The sequence below is a fragment of the Schistocerca serialis genome, chromosome 4 (genome assembly GCF_023864345.2).
Source record: "Schistocerca serialis cubense isolate TAMUIC-IGC-003099 chromosome 4, iqSchSeri2.2, whole genome shotgun sequence".
NCBI lineage: Eukaryota > Metazoa > Arthropoda > Insecta > Orthoptera > Acrididae > Schistocerca > Schistocerca serialis.
Genome location: NC_064641.1, coordinates 327,791,309 through 327,813,563, shown reverse-complemented (window position 1 = coordinate 327,813,563; position 22,255 = coordinate 327,791,309). Strand labels below are relative to the sequence as shown.

Below are 22,255 nucleotides of genomic sequence, written 5' to 3'. Positions count from 1 at the left end.
AACTACAAAAGAAAAACGACAATCGGCAAATGGACACATATAAACCGGAATACCAACATCAAAACAAAAGCGCTACGAACTTGCGCACCATCCTAGTAAAACGAGCTTTCGTTCTACGCCTTTCTTGTTTTGTAAAGCGCAGCTGGTGACTGGTCACTGGGAGTGGGTTCATAGCTGAGGAGACGGCGTGTGAGTCGCGGCTGGGTAGCCGCCGGATGCAGCTCGTCAACGCAGCTGGCGGCGGCAAATCGGCCCAATTGGCGGAGGCCGAGTGCCGCTGCCGCTGCCGCTGCCGCCCCGCGCCACGCCTGCTCCCGTCACTCCGTCCGCGGTAGCTGAGCCACCACCTCTGCGTCCGCTGGCACCTGCCTACTGCCGCCGCCACCGCCGACGCTGCACGTGAGGCCATCACGTTTCGTTCACGGGAAACCCAAGGATTCCTCCCTCGGTCGTAATTCGAGTAAGGTCCAAGGTACGCGTCAAGTTTTTAAAGAAATACGTGACAAGTACTGTACTAACGAAACCAGTGGTTGCTAAAAGGCGTGTTATGTCTTCGCAAGAAAATATTATTTTATCTCTCCAAAGATCTATCTCTATCTGTTAACAAAAGGAAAATAACGAAAACGTTGAAACAATACTAGTACGTATTCCACAAAGAATATAAAGGAGTCTAAGGTTTTTTGGTGACAGATTTGTTTAATGCTGCATTTGGATACAGTGATCGTCAGCTAAACATCTGGGTAAAGGACTCATGTGATTTGAAGCTGAAGACGAGATTAACATGCAGTAATGTAACTTCAAGGTACATGACTCCATGATACTCACTAGCAGATGCTGTTTATATTTTGATTATCTGATGATGATTATATCGGAAACCTTCATCGAACAAATCAACCACTACAAAACCTGCAATTCCTGCACATTTTTGTAGTGACCATATTAGCATTGTTTCAATGTTTAAAAATATTCAAAAGTGGGCACATACATCTTACGCGATCTTATATTACAGTCGACGAAAGTATTATACCAATACTGAAATTTTCGCGATAGATGAAGTCTTAGGTCATACAGTGCCGTATGACCTCCTTTCTTTATTTCACCTAGTTTACAACTCCACTGATATAGGTGAATTTTAGGATGTTGAGGTGAAATGTTCTTTCCTGCAAGTGTAAGATTGTGTATTTTAGATAAAAAAAATGTGAATTCTTTTTCCGACTTTGCCCTGTTTTGGACGAGTGAACTTTGTCCAGCATTTTTCCAGTGACTAGATTCTATTCCTCAAATGTGATTTTCGAAGGTTAGCTATGCACTGTCTACAGTTGCATCATCTCTACTGTCACCTCAACAGTTTCCTTACATGTGTAAATATATGGAAGTTAAGTATCAGAATTTATGTATACACTGAATGAACCAAAAATTAATTCTTTAATCGTTATTTGAAGCCTGGATTTTAAGTACCTTTTAATCTACTTGGTCCTGATGACTTGCTTACTATTCGCTTGTATTTGTTGTATCCTATACAAGATATTCAATAAAAAGACTCCTTTTTGAGTCTCAGAAAATACTGGCTTTTACTTTAGTTTTTTTGATGCAGCGCCACTGACTTCCGCCTATTGCTTTGATTTCTGCTTCCTATCTGCCGTGGAATGGTTGATCCACATCTCATTCACAATATCGAATTCACGGATAAAATCCGTTGGATTCTTTTAAACTGTCCCAACATGAAAAAGTTACATTTACCACGTGCTTTTGGTCATCATTCAATAAATGTGGCTCTCTCATTCACAAAATTTCTCAAACTTAATATAGTGTATAAAATTTACTGTCTCCCTCTTTTCTAGCGTGTGTACGGTCGTATGGGGTCGTCTGCTTTCAAGATTTTACAATTTTTCACTTATTTTCAACTTTTGTGGTCTGATGCCCTCGCTGTCGCCACGTCATCAGTTAACCTAACGCAGGCAAGTCGTGTGCGCAGTCTGTCTGTGAATCTTACAATCTTTCCCCCATGTGTTACCGTATTTCAAATTTTTGTGTGTCGTATTTCTCACAAGGAGATTTGAGATCACCCCATAATTTGTCTAAACGATCGTGGAAAACTGCCTAAACACTGCAGTCATTGCCAGGCTGGACAGTGCACCAGGGCAACTGTCGTTAATCTACTGCACGGATTGGACACGTATCTGGCTTACATCCTATCCTTGAAGCTAACACATTGCAAGTTAAATTACACAAGTTGATTCTTAATACTTGGTGACTAGTTTAAGACTAAGCTCATTATCAAACTATCCACTAAGCTATGAAACAATTGCTTATACTCAGTCTATGACAACTTACTTGGTTCCTTCTGATACATTACAGTATTTGTGTTTTTTGAAAGGATGGGAACATTCATGTGATCGATAGTCCCTTGTATATCATTGGTGCTTTGCTAGTTTATTCTTCCTGGTAATCTAATGCCTAACCTAAAAGCACATACAGAACCAGATAGTAAGTGCCTCAGTGTTTGAAATTATTAAAATATTTAATAGATGAACTAATTTAAAAAATGCATATAAATATCAATGTTAGTACCTTGTGCACTTATACATTCGTTTTCTTTTGCTGGGATATTTACTTTTAATTAAATTTTATGTTCAATATGTTATTAACGTAAAATATTTTCTACTTTTCGTGCCAATAGCACTGTCAGGTAGTCTTTACTTCTTTAAAATTATTTCATATTCTAATTCTATGCATCATTTTAAAACCATCAGTAAATCTCTTTATTCTGCTGCTGAGCATGGACTTAAATACAGTCCAAGACACAAAAAACGATGCACTACGAAGGAGATATGCGAATGGTACAGAAATCGGTAGTTGTGATGTACATGTACAGACAAAAAAATGATAGAAATTTAAGAAAAATTGGATGATTTATTCAAGAGAAAGAGCTTCACGAATTGAGCAAGTCAGTAAAACGTTGATCCACCTGTGGCTCTTATGCAAGCGGTTGTTCGGCTTGGCACGATTGACAGAGTAGTTTAATGTCCTAATGAGCGGCATCGTGCCAAATTCTGTCCAATTGGTGCTTTACATCGTCAAAATCTCGAGCTGGTTGGAAGGCCCTTCCCAGAATGCTTCAAATGGTGTCAACTGGCGAGAAATCCAGCGACGTTGCTTGCCATGGTAGGGATTGGCAAGCACGAAGAGAAGTAGTATAAACTCTCGCCGTGTGCGAAAAGGCAATGTCTTGCTGAAATATAAGCCCAGGGTGGCTTACCATGAAGGCCAAAAAAATGGGGCGTTAGTCATCGAGGCTCAGTTCGAAGTGGGACTCATCACTGAAGACAATTCTACTCTAGTCAATGAGATTCCAGGCCGAAGACATGATTGAAAACACTCCAGACAGCAGTTAGGTATCAACATCTCTGTCGCCCAACACCTGAGACTGAGGGATGCCACTTCATTTCATAGCAGGACCCCTTTGGTTGTCATCTGTGGCACCCTCGCAGCACAGCGGTACATCAAGAATATTGTACACCATTTTTTATTACCTGTCACGTCAGACCATCCTGGGCTTACTTTTCAGCAAGATAATGCCTGCCTGCACATGGTGAGAGCATGCACTGCCTGTCTTCGTACTTTCCAAATGCTGACTTAGTCAACAAAGTCGCCGGCTCTTTCTGTAATTGAGAACTTCTGGATCATTATAGGAAGGGCCCTTCAATCATATCGGGACTTTGACGATCTAACGCTTCAATTGAACAGAATTTGGTACGATATCCCTGAAGTATCCCGGAGGGCATAAAACAACACTATCAATCAATGCCAAGCCGAACAGCTGTTTGCATAAGCGTCAGAGGCAGACCAACGCGTTATGACCGGTCAATTTGTGAAGCTCTTACTCTTGAATAAATTATGTAATTCTTCTGAAATTTTAATCATTTGTTTTTTTGTACACATACAACATATCCGTCAAATAATCCCTTCAAGGTACGTAATTTTTTCGTTGCATTCGGATAATTCCTTCTTGGTGCGCCATTTGTTTTTATCTTAGAGTGTGTATTAGACGATAAGTTAGCCATACAATAGGACGAAACTTAGCCGAATTTTGACTAGCAGACATTATTATATTTTGATTAATAGCTGTTACTACAATTTTGCTAAGCACTTTTTCAAAGAATTTGTACCATGAAACTTCCTGTCAGATTAAAACTGTGTGCCCGACCGAGACTCGAACTCGGGACCTTTGCCATTCGCGGGCAAGTGCTCTACCAACTGAGCTACCGAAGCACGACTCACGCCCGGTACTCACAGCTTTACTTCTGCCAGTACCCCGTCTCCTACCTTCCAAACTCTACAGAAGCTCTCCTGCGAACCTTGCAGAACTAGCACTCCTGAAAGAAAGGATATTGCGGAGACATGGCTTAGCCACAGCCTGGGGGATGTTTCCAGAATGAGATTTTCACTCTGCAGCGCACACTCTGCTGCAGAGTGAAAATCTCATTCTGGAAACATCCCCCAAGCTGTGGCTAAGCCATGTCTCCGCAATATCCTTTCTTTCAGGAGTGCTAGTTCTGCAAGGTTCGCAGGAGAGCTTCTGTAAAGTTTGGAAGGTAGGAGACGAGGTACTGGCAGAAGTAAAGCTGTGAGTAGCGGGCGTGAGTCGTGCTTCGGTAGCTCAGTTGGTAGAGCTCTTGCCCACGAAAAGCAAAGGTCCCGAGTTCGAGTCTCGGTCGGGCACACAGTTTTAATCTGCCAGGAAGTTTCATATCAGTGCACACTCCGCTGCAGAGTGAAAATCTCATTCTGGAATTTGTACCATGACTCAAATTCTATTTTAATGATTTTAATTTTAGAGAGAGAACAAAATTTAATTATTTTCTTCTCTGTTTTATTTAATTGTGATTTAAATCGTAAAATATTGTTCAAATATTATTAACAGTAATGTAACAGAGACTGTAGTCAGTTTCATACACCTTTAGTAGATCGAGCACAATTCCAGTTTTACACATCAGTGTCATAGCTTCAGGACGAAAGCAACTTTCACGATATGTGTTATTACCAAGTAACATAGCTCGATAAAAGTTGGACGACACGTAGAAAGAACTGCTACAATATTGTCTAGAAAGTACCCGAGAGAAACACGCAGTGAGACGAACAGAAATGAGACTTTTATTCAGAAACAATAATTAGACTGAAGTCAGTATTTATGGTGGTCAGTGGACATTACAAAAGATAGGACAAGGTTCTTAATAGAGTGTGTGATCACCGTGGACAGCAATGAATGCTCTGCAACATATTCTCATGCTGGCCAAAAGGTTGGTAAAAGGTTTTTGTTAGGGCGTTCCATTACTCCACCAGTGCGGTTGACAACTGCTGAATGCTCTTTGGTGGTGCGTGTGAACGTGCTGCAAAAGTCTCCCTAAGGCATCCGACACATGCTCGATGCGATTTAAGTCGGAGGAAAGTGCAGACCGGTCAATTCGTCGAGTATCCTCTCGTTCCAAGAGGTCCCCCACCTGTACGTACGATGTCGTTACGCATTGTCGTCAGTAGAAATGAAGTCAGGCCTAGTGCAACCCTGAAAAGACGCACTTGGAAAAGGTGTACACTGTCGCAATAACGTTGACTATTGAGTGTACCATTTTCAAACATTTGGAGGTAAGTACGCCCATGTAACAGTATGCCTCCCTATACCATAGCAACTGGACCACCAAAACAATCATGTTGACGGTGTTCCTCGGTGCATTCATATGGCGAGAGGTGGGAAGACGTAATGTACCTAGGAACACTTTCGAAGCTCAAAGTGATGCACTCAGGCTCCATCACCTGTAACGATCTTCGACAGATAGGTCTTTTCACTGATCTCATACAGCTCCAACATATCAGATGGGACGGTTTTTGTTTGAATCGTGTGGTCCGTTTTGAGCATTCTAAGTGTCCATCTTGAACACCCTTTTGCATAAAGAGTTCCAATCATAGTACATGATGCCAACGTTCACCGATAGTTTTAAGGACAATTGTCCAGTTGTGACGGGTTGGTCCGCACAAATAATGGCATTCAGACGATTTGTCATGTTTGGAACAGTAGCTGTGACAGGATGTTCCGTGTGTGGCCGTCATGATGCTCAGTTTCTGTCATTCCTGACGCTATAAGTCTCTTCACCCATCGCACAACAGTACTTCTGTCAACTGCACCAAAAGCGTAGCAAGAATATAATTACAGCATGTTGTTTGTACACAGTGTCTTGCACAGATGTCATTTTGTTTTTCCAGTATGGCTCCGCCAGCTGCTGGAGACTGAAAGGACTTTTTCCTATATTTTTTTAACAGCTGTAAAAAATTAGTTAAAGTTCTTAATGAATTTTACAGACGTTTCAACTAGTTAGAGATTGTTCGCAAACAATTTATGAAAAATTACAGAAATAACCAACACCTTTAACAGAAGATCTCTAGTGGTTCTTGTAACATTGGCATAAAAAACATACATAATTCATCATCTTAACAATATACTTTTTCATGTCGGTTTATAGGGAACGATATTGGAATGTATGGGTGTTCCTTTCAAAGTATGTTCATGGTAATTACCACATCATTATTGAAGAAACAGAAACTTCATTTCAACTGAAGGTATAATTTCCTCATACACAAGTTAAAGGAAGCAGAGTGTCAAGTTTGGCTGCTCCAAAACTTAGCACAAATAACCAAACTGGTCCTCAACTTCCTCTTCCAACAAAGTACTTGTGTGGGTGTTTTTATTCTTATGAAGAAGCTGAATCTATAGTAAGTTCCGAACTTGTCCCCACTTGCTTACTTCAGAAGTTTAATAATTACATTCTTTTCAAAACTTTTTGGAACTTACTTAGTTACACAAATTTTGCTCACAATTGTGTGTTTCTTTTGCTCGGTTCTTTGACCTGAAATCAACTAGAGTGCCACTAGAATTTCACCATTTCATGCAAAGCCATTTAAAATTTAGTAATAAGGACTCTCCAGATCATCTTTTTGCATTGTTCCCATTTGCAATTAGTTTAATTTCTTCTGGAAACTATAATAGTTCTTCAAGTATTATTTCCAGCTCCTCACTTTATTTTCTGCTTTAATTACCTTATTATGTTTCTCATCTGTAATCACTGTGCTCCATGTGATCCCTAAAGTGATTGTCTAATATTATTATATCACATTTTTTGCTATTAATATCCTGTGTGATACAAATGTTTATCATTTCTTATTAGCGTCATAAATTTACTGTTTGTGGAATTCCTTGTACTTCAAGTCTTTCCTCCCGGCTTTTGTCTTCACTATTTTTAGCCAGCTTTTGCCGGTCTGATCGCTTCCCCTTATCTATGAAAATTGGTTTTTGCTGTTTTACTGCTTTTCATTTTTATGATATGGCCATACCAGTGATGTTTTTGGTGGTTATTTTCTGTTTGATTAATTTTATTCGAATTTTTTATTATATTGTTGTACCATCTAACTTACCCTTGTTTATTTCTACTGTTTCTACATTGATAAGAAAATGATTTGTAACATAAAGGTATTTGGCTAATTGTCGATTTGGAAATTTTATTCTTTGATTCATACATATACTTAAACATGAGGACAAGGGAATTCATTAATCTTTGTTTCACACTGCGGACATAAGTCGTAATTAGATCCAGGGGACATGATTTTAAATCAGATTTAAAACTTGCTTCGCTTCCTTTCGGATATATTATTGCCCAAATGATGAAAAATTTTTATTACTGAATATTGAACTCGTTTCTGAGCCACTGACAAGATTAAGAATGGGTAGTAAAGGTCATTTTTCCCAGTAGTGTTCTAGATGTCAAATTCACCGTTCTTCTCAAATTGTGATGGATTATTTATGACGAATTTCAGTAGCGAATATATGTATCGTGACGGCGCAGTTAAAATGTCTAGTTCCTTGAAGAGATATCTACATAAACACCACATATTATTCTTACTACTCAGTTACGTGCAATGAATACTTTCCTTCTAAGTAATGACTTACACCAGAAAATTATGCTGGAAAACATTACTGAATGGGAATACGCAAAATTCGTTAGCAGGTTGATACATTTGTTTCCAAGATTAGCAGTTACACGAAGAAGAAAATTAGCTGAACTTAATTGTTTGAGAAGCTTAGTAATATGCTTTTTCCAGCTCGAGTTTTCATCAATAAGTACGCCAAAACGTTTGGAGCATTCTACTCCATTTACTGACTCCTGATCAAGTGCTACGTCAGTTGTTGGTGTGACTATTTGTTGTACAGAAGTGAAAGTAGTGTGGCTTTTCAAAATTTAGGGGGAATCCTTCTTCGGAGAACCATTTAATAATTCTTGGAAAGTATCATTTACCAACTCTTCTCTTGTTTTCGCTTAAATGGGATTTATTATAACGTTAGTATTATCTGCAAAAGTAGCAATTTTGCTTGCTGAATGTTACGTGGAAGGTCATCTACGTATATAAGGGACAGAAGTGGATACAAAATTGAAGCACGTGAGACTTCTTTTATCATTTTACCCTGTTCATTAAAATTGTCTACCTTTCTGGAATTGTATTAATTTTCAGCACAAAATTTCCCGTTCTGTTTGTCAAGTATTATCCAAACCAACTCCATGAAACTTGAGTTTTTCTAAGAGAGTAACATGATCTACACAATCCATTTACGTGTGCGACAACTTCTGAGTACATGGTTTTTTAGAATATTTTGGAAAAAATATGTCAGTAAGGAAATAGAGTACTACGAGAGTGAGTCAAATGAAAACCTTAAATTTGTAATAACAAATCGAAATTTCGCGCCGTTATCCTGTAAGTTGATAAGCGTGCTACAAACAGCGTGCAGAATGGCCTGTAGGTGGCAGCATAGTGCAGATGCACACATACCGTCACAGTATCAGTACAAAGATGGCCGCCCAACTTGCGGGTTGCACCAGGGAAGAACAGCGTTGTGTTATTCGGTTTTTGCGTAGTGAAGGTGTGAAACGTATTGAAATTCATCGACGAATGAAGATCCAGTACGGTGATGCATGTTTGTCACAGAAGCAAGTCTACGAATGGAGTAGGAAGTCCGAAAATGGTGTGACTTCAGTGGAAGATGCTCCTCGTCCAGGTCAGGCACAACGAGCTGTGACTCCACAGAACATTGCAGCAGTTGACGCCATATTGAACGAAAACCGCCGAGTGACACTCAATGACATTGCAGCATGTTTACAGATTAGTCATGGGTCAGCACACCACATTGTGCGTGATGTGCTCCAGTTTCACAATGTTTCTCCAAGATGGGTGCCAAGGCAGCTGACTCCTGAAATGAGAGAACGACGTGTTGATGCTTGTGAAGAACTTCTTCAGAGCTTTGAACGAGAAGGTGATGGCTTGCTTGTAAGAATCGTTACTGGGGATGAAACCTGGGTTCACTTCCACCAACCAGAAATGAAGAGAGCGAGCAAGGAATGGTGCCATTCGTCATCACCAAAACCAAAGAAGTTTTGAACAGAACCATCAGCAGGGAAGGTTATGCTGACTCTCTTTTGGGACGAAACAGGTGTCATTTTGGAGCATTATATGCCTAGAGTGACCACAGTCACCAGTGCATCTTACACAGATCTCCTAAAAATTCATCTGCGGCCTGTAATCAAATCAAAGCGACTTGGATTGCTGTCAGTAGGTGTCGTTTTGCAACGATAATGCTAGGCCCCACACTGTCCTACAACAGTTGCAAGAATCACAGACCTGCATTTTGAGTGTCTTCCTCATCCACCATACTCACTAGACCTTGCACCAAGTGATTTCCATGTGAAACTTCCTGGCAGATTAAAACTGTGTGCCGGACCGAGACTCGAACTCGGGACCTTTGCGTTTCGCGGGCAGGTGCTCTACCAACTGAGCTACCCAAGCACGACTCACGCCCCGTCCTCACAGCTTTACTTCTGCCAGTACCTCGTCTCCTACCTTCCAAACTTTACAGAAGCTCTCCTGCGAACCTGCAGAACTAATACCCCTGAAAGAAAGGATATTGCGGAGACGTGGCTTAGCCACAGCCTGGGGGATGTTTCCAGAACGAGGTTTTCACTCTGCAGTGGAGTGTGCGCCGATATGAAACTTCCTGGCAGATTAAAACTTTCAGCGGTGCTAGTTCTGCAAGGTTCGCAGGAGAGCTTCTGTGATGTTTGGAAGGTAGGAGACGAGGTACTGGCAGAAGTAAAGCTGTGAGGACGGACCGTGAGTCGTGCTTGGATAGCTCAGTTGGTAGAGCACTTGCCCGCGAAAGGTGAAGGTACCGAGTTCGAGTCTCGGCCCGACACACAGTTTTAACCTGCCAGGAAGTTTCACATGGAAATCACTTGGGGCAAGGTCTGGTGAGTATGGTGGATGAGGAAGACACTCTTAAGAATCTGTGATTCTTGCAACTGTTGTAGGGCAGTGTGGGGCCTAGCATTATCGTTGCAAAACGACACCTACTGACAGCAATACAAGTCAGGAAGTTTCATATCGGCGCACACTCCGCTGCGGAGTGAAAATCTCATTCTGGATTTCCATGTGTTTGGACCACTCAAAGAAACAATGGGAGGAAAGAAGTTCCGTTCTGATGAAGAGGTACGCCACGCGGTGCATGAGTGGTTGCACAGACTACCAAAAGGATTTTTTTCTAAGGGAATTTATGAACTTTGTAACGGCTGGAGGACTTGCATTGGGCGTGGGGGAGATTATGTTGAAAAGTGATACAGCTTTGTACCAATTCTGCACAATAAATAATTAAAAAAAAAATTGAGGTTTTCATTTGACTCACCCTTGTGTCTTGTGTAAGTACAGCGTACAAAGAAACCACTGGGATTCAGTGTCACAGCTTAAATTACTATTACATCAGCTTTTAGGTAGCTGAATGATTTCATACACATTTGTTAGTATCAACGGTATTAAGTGCAGTGTTTCTTGATGTGAGTAGCACGTTCGTCGGTGCAAGAAGACGGCGTGATCTCCACCAGCGCGCATCCAGTTGGGGAGAGCGGGCAGCTCGCGTTCCCGTGCCTTGCGGCGTCGCCCGTGCTGGTAGGTGGAGCAGCATGAGGAGCAGCCTGCCGGCGCCGCTGCTGCTGCTGCTGGCCCTCTGCCTGTCGGCGGCCGCTCCAGGCGCCTGGCTGCTGGCCAGCCCCGAGCCGGCCTCCGTGTGGATGCGAGAGCTCGTCTCCCCTGCCACAGACCTCAACCTCGAAAAGGTATGCCCCAGATACCCTCCAATGGCCTCTCTTGCAACCATTTTTGCTGAAGGGCGGATATCGATTTCAAACTTTCTCAGTTAACATTCAGAAGATGAAGAAGTGAAGAAACCAAATATCCTGAAAACGGCAAGTAATGCTAGAAAATTGCAAGATGTGTTTAGCAGGGAACAATTCCCAGTTGCTCGCCTGAGGGCTAACCGGTATGGATGTGCTTCCAGTCTGACCAGCTGCAGAAGACATTCTGGCCAGGCTGTGGCGCCCGTTCACAAGCTGAGTAGTTAATTTCGTGTTCCGTGGATCATTTTGCACGGTAAATTGCAATGATATGGAACGAATCACGTTACATTCGCATCGCTCATTAATCTGTAAGTATGCCGCGCGGGATTAGCCGAGCGGTCCGGAGCGCTGCAGTCATGGGCTGTGCGGCTGGTCCCGCCGGAGGTTCGAGTCCTCCCTTGGGCATGGGTGTATGTGTGTGTTTGTCCTTAGGATAATTTAGGTTAAGTAGTGTGGAAGCTTAGGGACTGATGACCTTAGCAGTTAAGTCCCATAAGATTTCACCCACACAATCTGTAAGTATGTTTACATACTGAGAATCTCTAAAGGTTCTTTTAATATACAGATACGAATTAGTAATTCATACTCACCACCTTTCCCACATCACAATAATACAAATTCTTCTTCGGAACAGAAGGAGCTGTCAAGGAGGAACTTCTCCAGTTTGTTTTAAATTTTTACTTTTCTCTTTGTCACACATTTCATATCACTGAGTAAGTGATCAAGAAGTTTTGTTGCAGCATTATGCACCCATTTACGTGTTGAAGACAATCTTAGTGTGGTGTAACGAATGTGATTTTCCCTTCTGGTACTGCAATTATGTACATCCATGTTCCTATTGAAGTGTAGTGAATTACACACAGTAAACTTTATAGGGGAATAAATGCATTGTGAAGCAGTAGTCAGAGTGCCCAACTCCTTAAAAAGACGTCTACAAGAAGATCACGCATGAGCATCACACGTTATTCTCAGAGCACGTTTTCGAGCTATGAAGACTTCAAAATGGTTCAAAAGGCTCTAAGCACTATGGGACTTAACATCTGAGGTCATCAGTCCCCTAGACTTAGAAGTACTTAAACCTTACTAACCCAAGAACATCACACACATCCATGCCTGAGGCAGGATTCGAACCTGCGACCGTAGCAGCAGCGCGGTTCCGGACTCAAGCGCCTAGAACCGCTCGGCCACTATGAAGACTTCCTTCCTGAAAAATGAGTTACCTTAGGACAGTATTCCATACGATATTCCTGAATTAAAACATGTGAAATACGTTAGTTTACTAATTTGTCTCTCCCCAAGATTTCCTGAAGCGCCGATGTGGCTGAACTATGTTGTTCTAGGAGTTCCAAAATGTGCTTTTTTTCACTTTAAATTCCCGTCAGTGGGAAGTTCCCACACTATTTATTATTTCTTCACTATGTGTTAAACGTATCATTTGTGTAGTACCCCTAATGTTTACCATTTTTTCTCTTTCTGCATGTATGCTTGGACTGATTACAATACAAGTGTCATCTGCAAATATAGTTAACTCTGTTTGATGTATTTTAGACGGAAGGTCATTTACATGTGTGAAGAACAATAGTGGACTTAAGAGAGAGCCTTGGGAAACCGCATAAGTGATTTCTCCCCAGTCGGAATTATGTACCCGGACTATATTGGTGGAACTGCTAAGTGCAAAGTTCCGAATTCTTTTGGTTGGATATGACATCATCCATTTGTTGGCTATTCTATCAATCCCATACAACTTCAATCAGTCTAGGAGAAAACTGTGATTCTCACAGTCAAATGACTTAAGTAGGTTGCAGAAAATACTAAGTGGCGCTGTTTCATTACTTAATGGTTGCCAAATTTGGTGGGTGAACACGTGAAAAGCATTCTCAGTAGAGAAACTCTTCTGAAACTCAAACTGTGATTTGCTGAGCATATCATTGTTACTAAGGAGAGATACTGTTCCAGAATACATCATCTTTTCAAAAATTAGCTATTGATATCTGTCTTATCACCTTTCTTAAAGAGGGGTGTAATAACAACACATTTCAGTGTCTCTGGGAATCTGTAGATTACTTAATGGTTGCCAAATTTGGTGGGTGAACACGTGAAAAGCATTCTCAGTAGAGAAACTCTTCTGAAACTCAAACTGTGATTTGCTGAGCATATCATTGTTACTAAGGAGAGATACTGTTCCAGAATACATCATCTTTTCAAAAATTAGCTATTGATATCTGTCTTATCACCTTTCTTAAAGAGGGGTGTAATAACAACACATTTCAGTGTCTCTGGGAATCTGTAGTGAGCCAGTGACGCGTTACATATTTAAGATAAGATAGAACTTATTACAGAGGAACAAATCTTTACACACACCATGAAAGCCAGATGAGCTTTTATTTTTGAATGAATGTATAATGGCTCTGAGCACTATGGGGATTAACATCTATGGTCATCAGTCCCCTAGAACTTAGAACTACTTAAACCTAACTAACCTAAGGACATCACACAACACCCAGCCATCACGAGGCAGAGAAAATCCCTAACCCCGCCGGGAATCGAACCCGGGAACCCGGGCGTGGGAAGCGAGAACGCTACCGCACGACCACGAGATGCGGGCGAATGAATGTATAATTTTCTAAATTTCCTTAGGAGAAGCTAGTGATACATTCACATGATTGAAATTTATGAGTGTTACGTTTTCAACCTACTGCACTGATTTTTCTCTTCAACTGTTTGTCCATGACTGTACCTGCTATCAACAACAAACCCGTCATAGTTCGTGCGTCCACAGGCAGAACAAGAAGCTGAGTAAAGCGTGATGGAAGAAGGAAACATGCCCTCTAGGAAAGAAAATAAAAACCATAATGGAAACACTAATTTGCTGATCAGAAAGAAACAGTATTTCTCTCATTTACACACTTGCCTAGCCATAGTCAGCAGACCTCCCTTCAACACCGGAGTGAAATACAAATAATAGTGACAGCATCTTACGATTTTATATCGTGTAAATTATGACGTTACCTGGTGTGTTTGAGTTTGTTGCTATTACAGTTCTTAAGTCATCTGGGTAACATGTGAACGTTCCAAATTTTGACAGTTTCATCTAAAATGATGTATTTTTCAGAATTGCAAATTCTTGCAAGTTAAGCTAAAACGAGGTACTAAGCACTAATGTAAAAAATATTATTATGATTATATTGAAACATTGTATACAGGGTAATTCGGCTTCCCTACGGTTATGTTTTATGCAGCCCACAACACCACGTCCAAGATTTTCATATTCTCTCGCTCGCTACTAGCAAACTATTAGTCTTAAACAAAAAAATTAATGCAGTTAAATTTTGTACTGGGATACATTTTGGATGGAGCCCGCGGGTTTTCAGTTATTCATGAAAAACGCATTTTTTAAGGTCTCTTTTGTATGTTTTTCTTGAATAATACGAAAACTACGGTCTCTACCGAAAACGAATCCCAGTAAAAAAATTTAACTTTATTATATTTCCCACAAAAAAGGTCTCGTTCATTTGTACACTATGTGATCAAAAGTATCCGGACAATTGGCTGAAAGTGACTCACAAGTTTGTGGCGCTTTTATGCTGGAATTCAATATGGAGTTGGTCCAGCCTTAGAACTGATGACAGCTTCCACTCTCGCAGGCATACGTTCAATCAGGTGCTGGACGGTTTCTTGCGGAATTGCAGCCCTTTCTTCACGGAGTGCTGCACGGACGAGAGGTATCGATGTCGGTCGGTGAGGCCTGGCACGAAGTCGGCTCTCCAAACATCCCAAAGGTGATGTATAGGATTCAGGTCATGGATCTGTGCAGGCCAGTCGATTACACGGATGTTACTGTCGTGTAACCACTCCGCCACATGCCGTGCACTATGAACAGTGCCCCATAGTGTTGAAAGATGCAATCACCATCCCCGAATTGCTCTTCAACAGTGGGAAGCAAGAAGAGAGATAAGGAAAAGAGGGGAGGAGCTCTGGCAGGAGACTTGGGAGGCAGAAGAGACGGGACGAAGAACCTTCCAGTTCCTACCTGATGTCAGGGAACGACTTGGACTGAAGTACAGAAAGCTGGCTTAAGCCAGAGATAAATTCTGCCGAAATTTTTACAAAGGTACAGACGGTGTTTAGAAAGGATAGATTGCATGCAACCGGTGGTGGAGTGTTCATCGCTGTTAGTAGTAGTTTATCCTGTAGTGAAGTAGAAGTGGATAGTTCCTGTGAATTATTATGGGTGGAGGTTACACTAAACAACCGAACTAGGTTAATAATTGGCTCCTTTTACCGACCTCCCGACTCAGCAGCATTAGTGGCAGAACAACTGATAGAAAATTTGGAATACATTTCACATTAATTTTCTCAGCATGTTATAGTCTTAGGTGGAGCCTTCAATTTACCAGATATAGACTGGGACACTCAGATGTTTAGGACGGGTGGTAGGGACAGAGCATCGAGTGACATTATACTGAGTGCACTATCCGAAAATTACCTCGAGCAATTAAACAGAGAACCGACTCGTGGAGATAACATATTGGACCTACTGATAACAAACAGACCCGAACTTTTCGAATCTGTATGTACAGAACAGGGAATCAGTGATCATAAGGCCGTTGCAGCATCCCTGAATATGGAAGTTAATAGGAATATAAAAAAAGGGAGGAAGGTTTATCTGTTTAGCAAGAGTAATAGAAGGCAGATTTCAGACTACCTAACAGATCAAAACGAAAATTTCTGTTCCGACACTGACAATGTTGAGTGTTTATGGAAAAAGTTCAAGGCAATCGTAAAATGCGTTTTAGACAGGTACGTGCCGAGTAAAACTGTGAGGGACGGGAAAAACCCACCGTGGTACAACAACAATGTTAGGAAACTACTGCGAAAGCAAAGAGAGCTCCACTCCAAGTTTAAACGCAGCCAAAACCTCTCAGACAAACAGAAGCTAAACGATGTCAAAGTTAGCGTAAGGAGGGCTATGCGTGAAGCGTTCATTGAATTCGAAAGTAAAATTCTATGTACCGACTTGACAGAAAATCCTAGGAAGTTTTGGTCGTACGTTAAATCAGTAAGTGGCTCGAAACAGCATATCCAGACACTACGGGATGATGATGGCATTGAAACAGAGGATGACACGCGTAAAGCTGAAATACTAAACACCTTTTTCCAAAGCTGTTTCACAGAGGAAGACCGCACTGCAGTTCCTTCTCTAAATCCTCGCACAAACGAAAAAATGGCTGACATCGAAATAAGTGTCCAAGGAATAGAAAAGCAACTGGAATCACTCAATAGAGGAAAGTCCACTGGACCTGACGGGATACCAATTCGATTCTACACAGAGTACGCGAAAGAACTTGCCCCCCTTCTAACAGCCGTGTACCGCAAGTCTCTAGAGGAACGGAGGGTTCCAAATGATTGGAAAAGAGCACAGATAGTCCCAGTCTTCAAGAAGGGTCGTCGAGCAGATGCGCAAAACTATAGACCTATATCTCTTACGTCGATCTCTTGTAGAATTTTAGAACATGTTTTCTGCTCGCGTATCATGTCATTTCTGGAAACCCAGAATCTACTATGTAGGAATCAACATGGATTCCGGAAACAGCGATCGTGTGAGACCCAACTCGCCTTATTTGTTCATGAGACCCAGAAAATATTAGATACAGGCTCCCAGGTAGATGCTATTTTTCTTGACTTCCGGAAGGCGTTCGATGCAGTTCCGCACTGTCGCCTGATAAACAAAGTAAGAGCCTACGGAATATCAGACCAGCTGTGTGGCTGGATTGAAGAGTTTTTAGCAAACAGAACACAGCATGTTGTTATCAATGGAGAGACGTCTACAGACGTTAAAGTAACCTCTGGCGTGCCACAGGGGAGTGTTATGGGACCATTGCTTTTCACAATATATATAAATGACTTAGTAGATAGTGTCGGAAGTTCCATGCGGCTTTTCGCGGATGATGCTGTAGTATACAGAGAAGTTGCTGCATTAGAAAATTGTAGCGAAATACAGGAAGATCGGCAGCGGATAGGCACTTGGAGCAGGGAGTGGCAACTGACCCTTAACATAGACAAATGTAATGTATTGCGAATACATAGAAAGAAGGATCCTTTATTGTATGATTATAAGATAGCGGAACAAACACTGGTAGCAGTTACTTCTGTAAAATATCTGGGAGTATGCGTACGGAACGATTTGAAGTGGAATGATCATATAAAACTAATTGTTGGTAAGGCGGGTACCAGGTTGAGATTCATTGGGAGAGTGCTTAGAAAATGTAGTCCATCAACAAAGGAGGTGGCTTACAAAACACTCGTTCGACCTATACTTGAGTATTGCTCATCAGTGTGGGATCCGTACCAGGTCGGGTTGACGGAGGAGATAGAGAAGATCCAAAGAAGAGCGGCGCGTTTCGTCACTGGGTTATTTGGTAACCGTGATAGCGTTACGGAGATGTTTAATAAACTCAAGTGGCAGACTCTGCAAGAGAGGCGCTCTGCATCGCGGTGTAGCTTGCTCGCCAGGTTTCGAGAGGGTGCGTTTCTGGATGAGGTATCGAATATATTGCTTCCCCCTACTTATACTTCCCGAGGAGATCACGAATGTAAAATTAGAGAGATTAGAGCGCGCACGGAGGCTTTCAGACAGTCGTTCTTCCAGTGAACCATACGCGACTGGAACAGGAAAGGGAGGTAATGACAGTGGCACGTAAAGTGCCCTCCGCCACACACCGTTGGGTGGCTTGCGGAGTATCAATGTAGATGTAGATGTAGATGTAGATGTACTTCGAGCCTACGCGAGGGTTGATCCACTTTCTCACTGGCCATGGACCCTACCCGACTTATTTATGTCGATTTGGGAAGAGGGCAACACCAGCGTGTGACTGTGGTGATCCGGAGGGTACACCCGAGCATGTAGTTTACGAATGTCGCCTCTTCAATGATGTTGCCAACACACTGCGAGACAGACTACCCAACCGCGACACATACCAACTACTCAGACAAGAGGGAACATTTCAGACCTTAAACACCCTGGCTAACGAGGTATCTCGAAAAGTTCTCATTGACTATTTAGGCGAGATACAATAACCACCAATTGCGTCCAGGAGCCCTACTCCCATGCTGCCTGTGCGGGGACTGGCCGACTACATCTAAGTTGGAATCCGCCACGTGCAGGACTAGGGGGAGTGGGGAACAACCACCGATCGTGACACACACCGGATTTGACGTAGGATAAGTTAGTTTGTAGGACTTACTTATAGGAAATTAAGATAGGGACTGCAGCGAATTAACATCGAGGCCTGCCCAGTGCCAGGGGCATGCTCTTCGGGGTTAGCTCGAAGAGCAAGGCCAATGCAAGTAGGTTTATATCTTTACTGGCACACATGTGACGCTGCAGTATAATTAAATTAATCATAGGAATAGGAAATAAATAGTATATGTAGATATTAGATGCCCATTGTTATTAATATTAATATTAACTGTAGCTCACCAACTAATACTAAACTAGCTGCAACATTTCAATAAAAATGTATAAATGTTTAGGACCCACTAATGTAGTAAGGTAGTGGGTTAGTTTGTATAATTATAATGGTTTTGATAATAAAGAATTTAAAAAACAAAGAAGGTGACTAAATCATTAATGTAGGCCTGTGCTGTGATAATGCCACGCAAGACAACAAGGAGTGCAAGCTCTCTCCATGATAAACACGACCACACCATAACACCACTGCCTCCAAATTTTACTGCTGGCACTACACACGCTGGCAGATGACGTTCACTGGGCATTCACCATACCCACACCCTGCCATCGGATCGCCACATTGTGTACCGTGATTCGTCACTCCACACAACGTTTTTATACGGTTCAATCGTCCGTTGTTTACGCTCCTTACACCAAGCGAGGCGTCGTTTGACATTTACCGGCGTGATGTGTGGCTTATGAGCAGCCGCTCGACCATGAAGTCCAAGTTTTCTCACCCTCCGCCTGTCATAGTACTTGCAGTGGATACTGACGCAGTTGTGTGATGGTCTGGATAGACGTCTGCTCATTACACATTACGACCCTCTTCATGTGTCGGCGGTCTCTGTCAGTCAACAGACGAGGTCAGCCTGTACCCTTTTGTGCTGTACGTGTCCCTTCGCGTTTCCACTTCACTATCACATCGGGAACAGTGGACCTAGGGATATTTAGGAGTGCGAAAATCTCTCGTACAGGCGTATGACGCAAGTGACACCCAATCACCTAACCACGTTCGAAGTCCGTGAGTTCCGTGGAGCACTCCATTCTGCTCTCTCACGATGTCTAATGACTACTGAGTACCTGGCAGTAGGTGGCAGCACAATGCACCTAATATGAAAAACGTATGATTTTGGGGTGTCCGGTTACTTTTGATCACACAGGAAAAAAATAGTACACCCTTTTAGAGGTTTCAGTTCACTCAAGATTTATTGTTGCAACGGTGCATATGGAGTACATGAAATGAATACATGCAGATCAATAGCACAAGCGGCTCTGAGGTGCTAGTTATCGAACCATGGTGAAACACCCATATTAGTTGCGTTGTAGCCTCCATGGATGGCAACGCAGACGCTGACTCTGACATCCAGCCGATCGTACAGGTGGCGATTATTGTCCTAGGATACGTTGAGCCATGCCTGCTCGGCCTGGTCACGTAATTCTGTAAGAGTCGTTTGGATGACGCGTCGCTCAAGTCACTTCTCGTCCTACCCATGCTCGATTGGACATCATGCTGGCACGTCTTGCAGAGAACGCTGAGTAGCACACGCAGTGTGTGGGCAAGAATTATCCTGTGGGAACAAAACATCACCTGCCTGTTGGAAGAAGGGCAGAAGAACGAGTCTAACAACATTCTGCACATACCGAGCGCTGATTGACGACCCCACCAGGAGCACAAAAGGTGAAGGCCTGGGACGGGGCCAGTGTGTATTGGACGAATGCACTCTATGTGACAGCACTCACCAGGTCTACGTCATACCTGAAAATGACCTTCACGTGCATACAGGCGGGATCTGCTTTCTTCGTCTTCATGGCATGATTGCCTCCTTGTTTTACAAGTTTGCGCCACACTAAGTCTTCTGGCTGTTAGCATTCCCTATTAACGGGTAGATACAGATGGCGCTCGGGTAACTATGCCACTATACTATTTGTTGGCGGATGACGTTGAAGCCATTATCAGTACAACTACTATTCCCCAGGTGGCAAATGCCGTCATCGGACCAAGTTGGACGACACCTTTTCAGGTGTACTAATTTTTTTTCCGGCAGTGCAGTTTGCACGTAACGAACGAGAGAGTATGACAATCTTACGCATCACATTTGAGGGTTTTGCGGGTTGCATTAAACGCAATGGTAGGGTAGCTGAATCTCCCTGTATACTCAGTGGTTATTCTTCTTCTTCTTATTATTTCGTATAGGCCAACTAAGGACCACGACATTCAATTATTACGTTTGGAGTGGGCTTTGAGGTTTGACCAGTAGTTACGCATTCTCTGGCTGTGTTGTTCCTTCCTCTCCTGTGTACAGAGGGCACCAATCTTCTTTCTTGGTAGTCTGTCCTAGAACCTGTTTTGTCTAAGCTTCTGCCTGACTATTGTCCGGTCCTTCAAGTTTCCTTCTGTTATTCCAAATTCCTGAAGATCTTTCTCGACTTCCATCAATCACGGTGACTTGGTCTTCCTCTTTTGCCAGTAACAGAGAAGCTGGATGGTCAGTCTGTCACGATGCATCCTGTAAAGGTGTCCGTAAAATGCTAGACGTCTTTTCCTAGCTACATGTGTGATTCTTTCACAGTACTCGTAGAGCTCTCGGTTGGTTCACCTTTTATAACTGTCGCCTTCCTTGATTGGCCGCAGTATCTTCCTCATTATCTTTCTCTTCTGGATGTCGAGATTTTCAGTAAGTCCCTTCCTACTGAGTATTAAACATTCTGAAGCATTTAAGGTTTCAGGACGGATGATTGTCTGGTAGTGCTTCAAATGGCTCTGAGCACTACGGGTCTTTACATCTGAGGTCATCAGTCCCCTAGAACTTAGAACTACTTAAACCTAACTAACCTAAGGACATCACAAACAACCATGCCCGTGGCAGGATTCGAACCTGCGACCGTAGCAGTCACGCGGTTCCGGACTGACGCGCCTAGAACCGCACGGCCACCGCGGCCGGCTGGCAGTGCTTCAGTTTAGGGTTACAGGAGAGACATTGTTTATTCTAAGTGTTCTTGGTCAGCTGGTACGCCAGCTCTAGCTTGTTGACTCGAGCTGATAGTGCTGTTCCTGCAGATAGATTAGGTTCCAGCGATTCTCCCAAGTACTTAAACCCTGTTGGTTTTCTTGATATCTCCCTGGTCTAGATACAGTGTACTAGGAGATTTACCTATGTTAGTCACATACTGCTTTTTTTAAACGGTGCGTGAAGCCCAACCTTTGCAGCTTGCTGTCTGAGAACTTTGAGTTGTTTCACTGAAGTTTCTATTGAATCTGATAGAAGTGCTAGGTCATCGGGAAATGCCAGGCAATCAACATTGAGCCCATTGCACTTCTGTCCCAGAGAGATACCATTTGGAATCCCCTCTCGAGCTAACTCCTTCCGCCACTCTCTTATTACCTTTTCCAGCGGATAGTTGAAGAGCACAGGGGACAGACCATCTCCCTGTCTTACTCACGATCTGATTCCAAAAATATTTGATAGCGTTCGTCTGAACTTTACTCGTGACCTGGTGTTGCTTAAAGTCTGTTGGTTAAGACTGTGGGTCTTCTCATCTAGCCCTCATTCTTGCAGGATCTTCATTGGTTATTATTATTATTAAAATCCTAGGCATCTGTGGTACGTTAAAAGTGATGCTGAGAGCAAATTGTATTTGTTGTGATTCTTCCTATGCACACTCATACCAGGCTGTTCACCCGAGGTTTATTTCGTCAAATTGTATTTGTGTTAAAATGGTTCAAATGGCTCTGAGCACTATGGGACTTAAGAGCTGAGGTCAT

The 22,255-nt window shown here is 42.5% G+C and overlaps 1 protein-coding gene across 1 annotated transcript in view; it reads left to right on the top strand.

The window, feature by feature from the left end:
- Nucleotides 1-219: 219 nt before the first annotated feature.
- LOC126474111 (uncharacterized) overlaps nt 220-22,255 on the top strand; it is a 53,745-nt gene continuing 31,709 nt past the window's right edge. The window contains exons 1-2 of the mRNA XM_050101537.1: nt 220-472; nt 10,931-11,201. Coding sequence (XP_049957494.1) covers nt 11,049-11,201 — 153 coding nt within the window. The 5' untranslated portion in view covers nt 220-472; nt 10,931-11,048. The remainder of the gene's footprint in view (nt 473-10,930; nt 11,202-22,255) is intronic.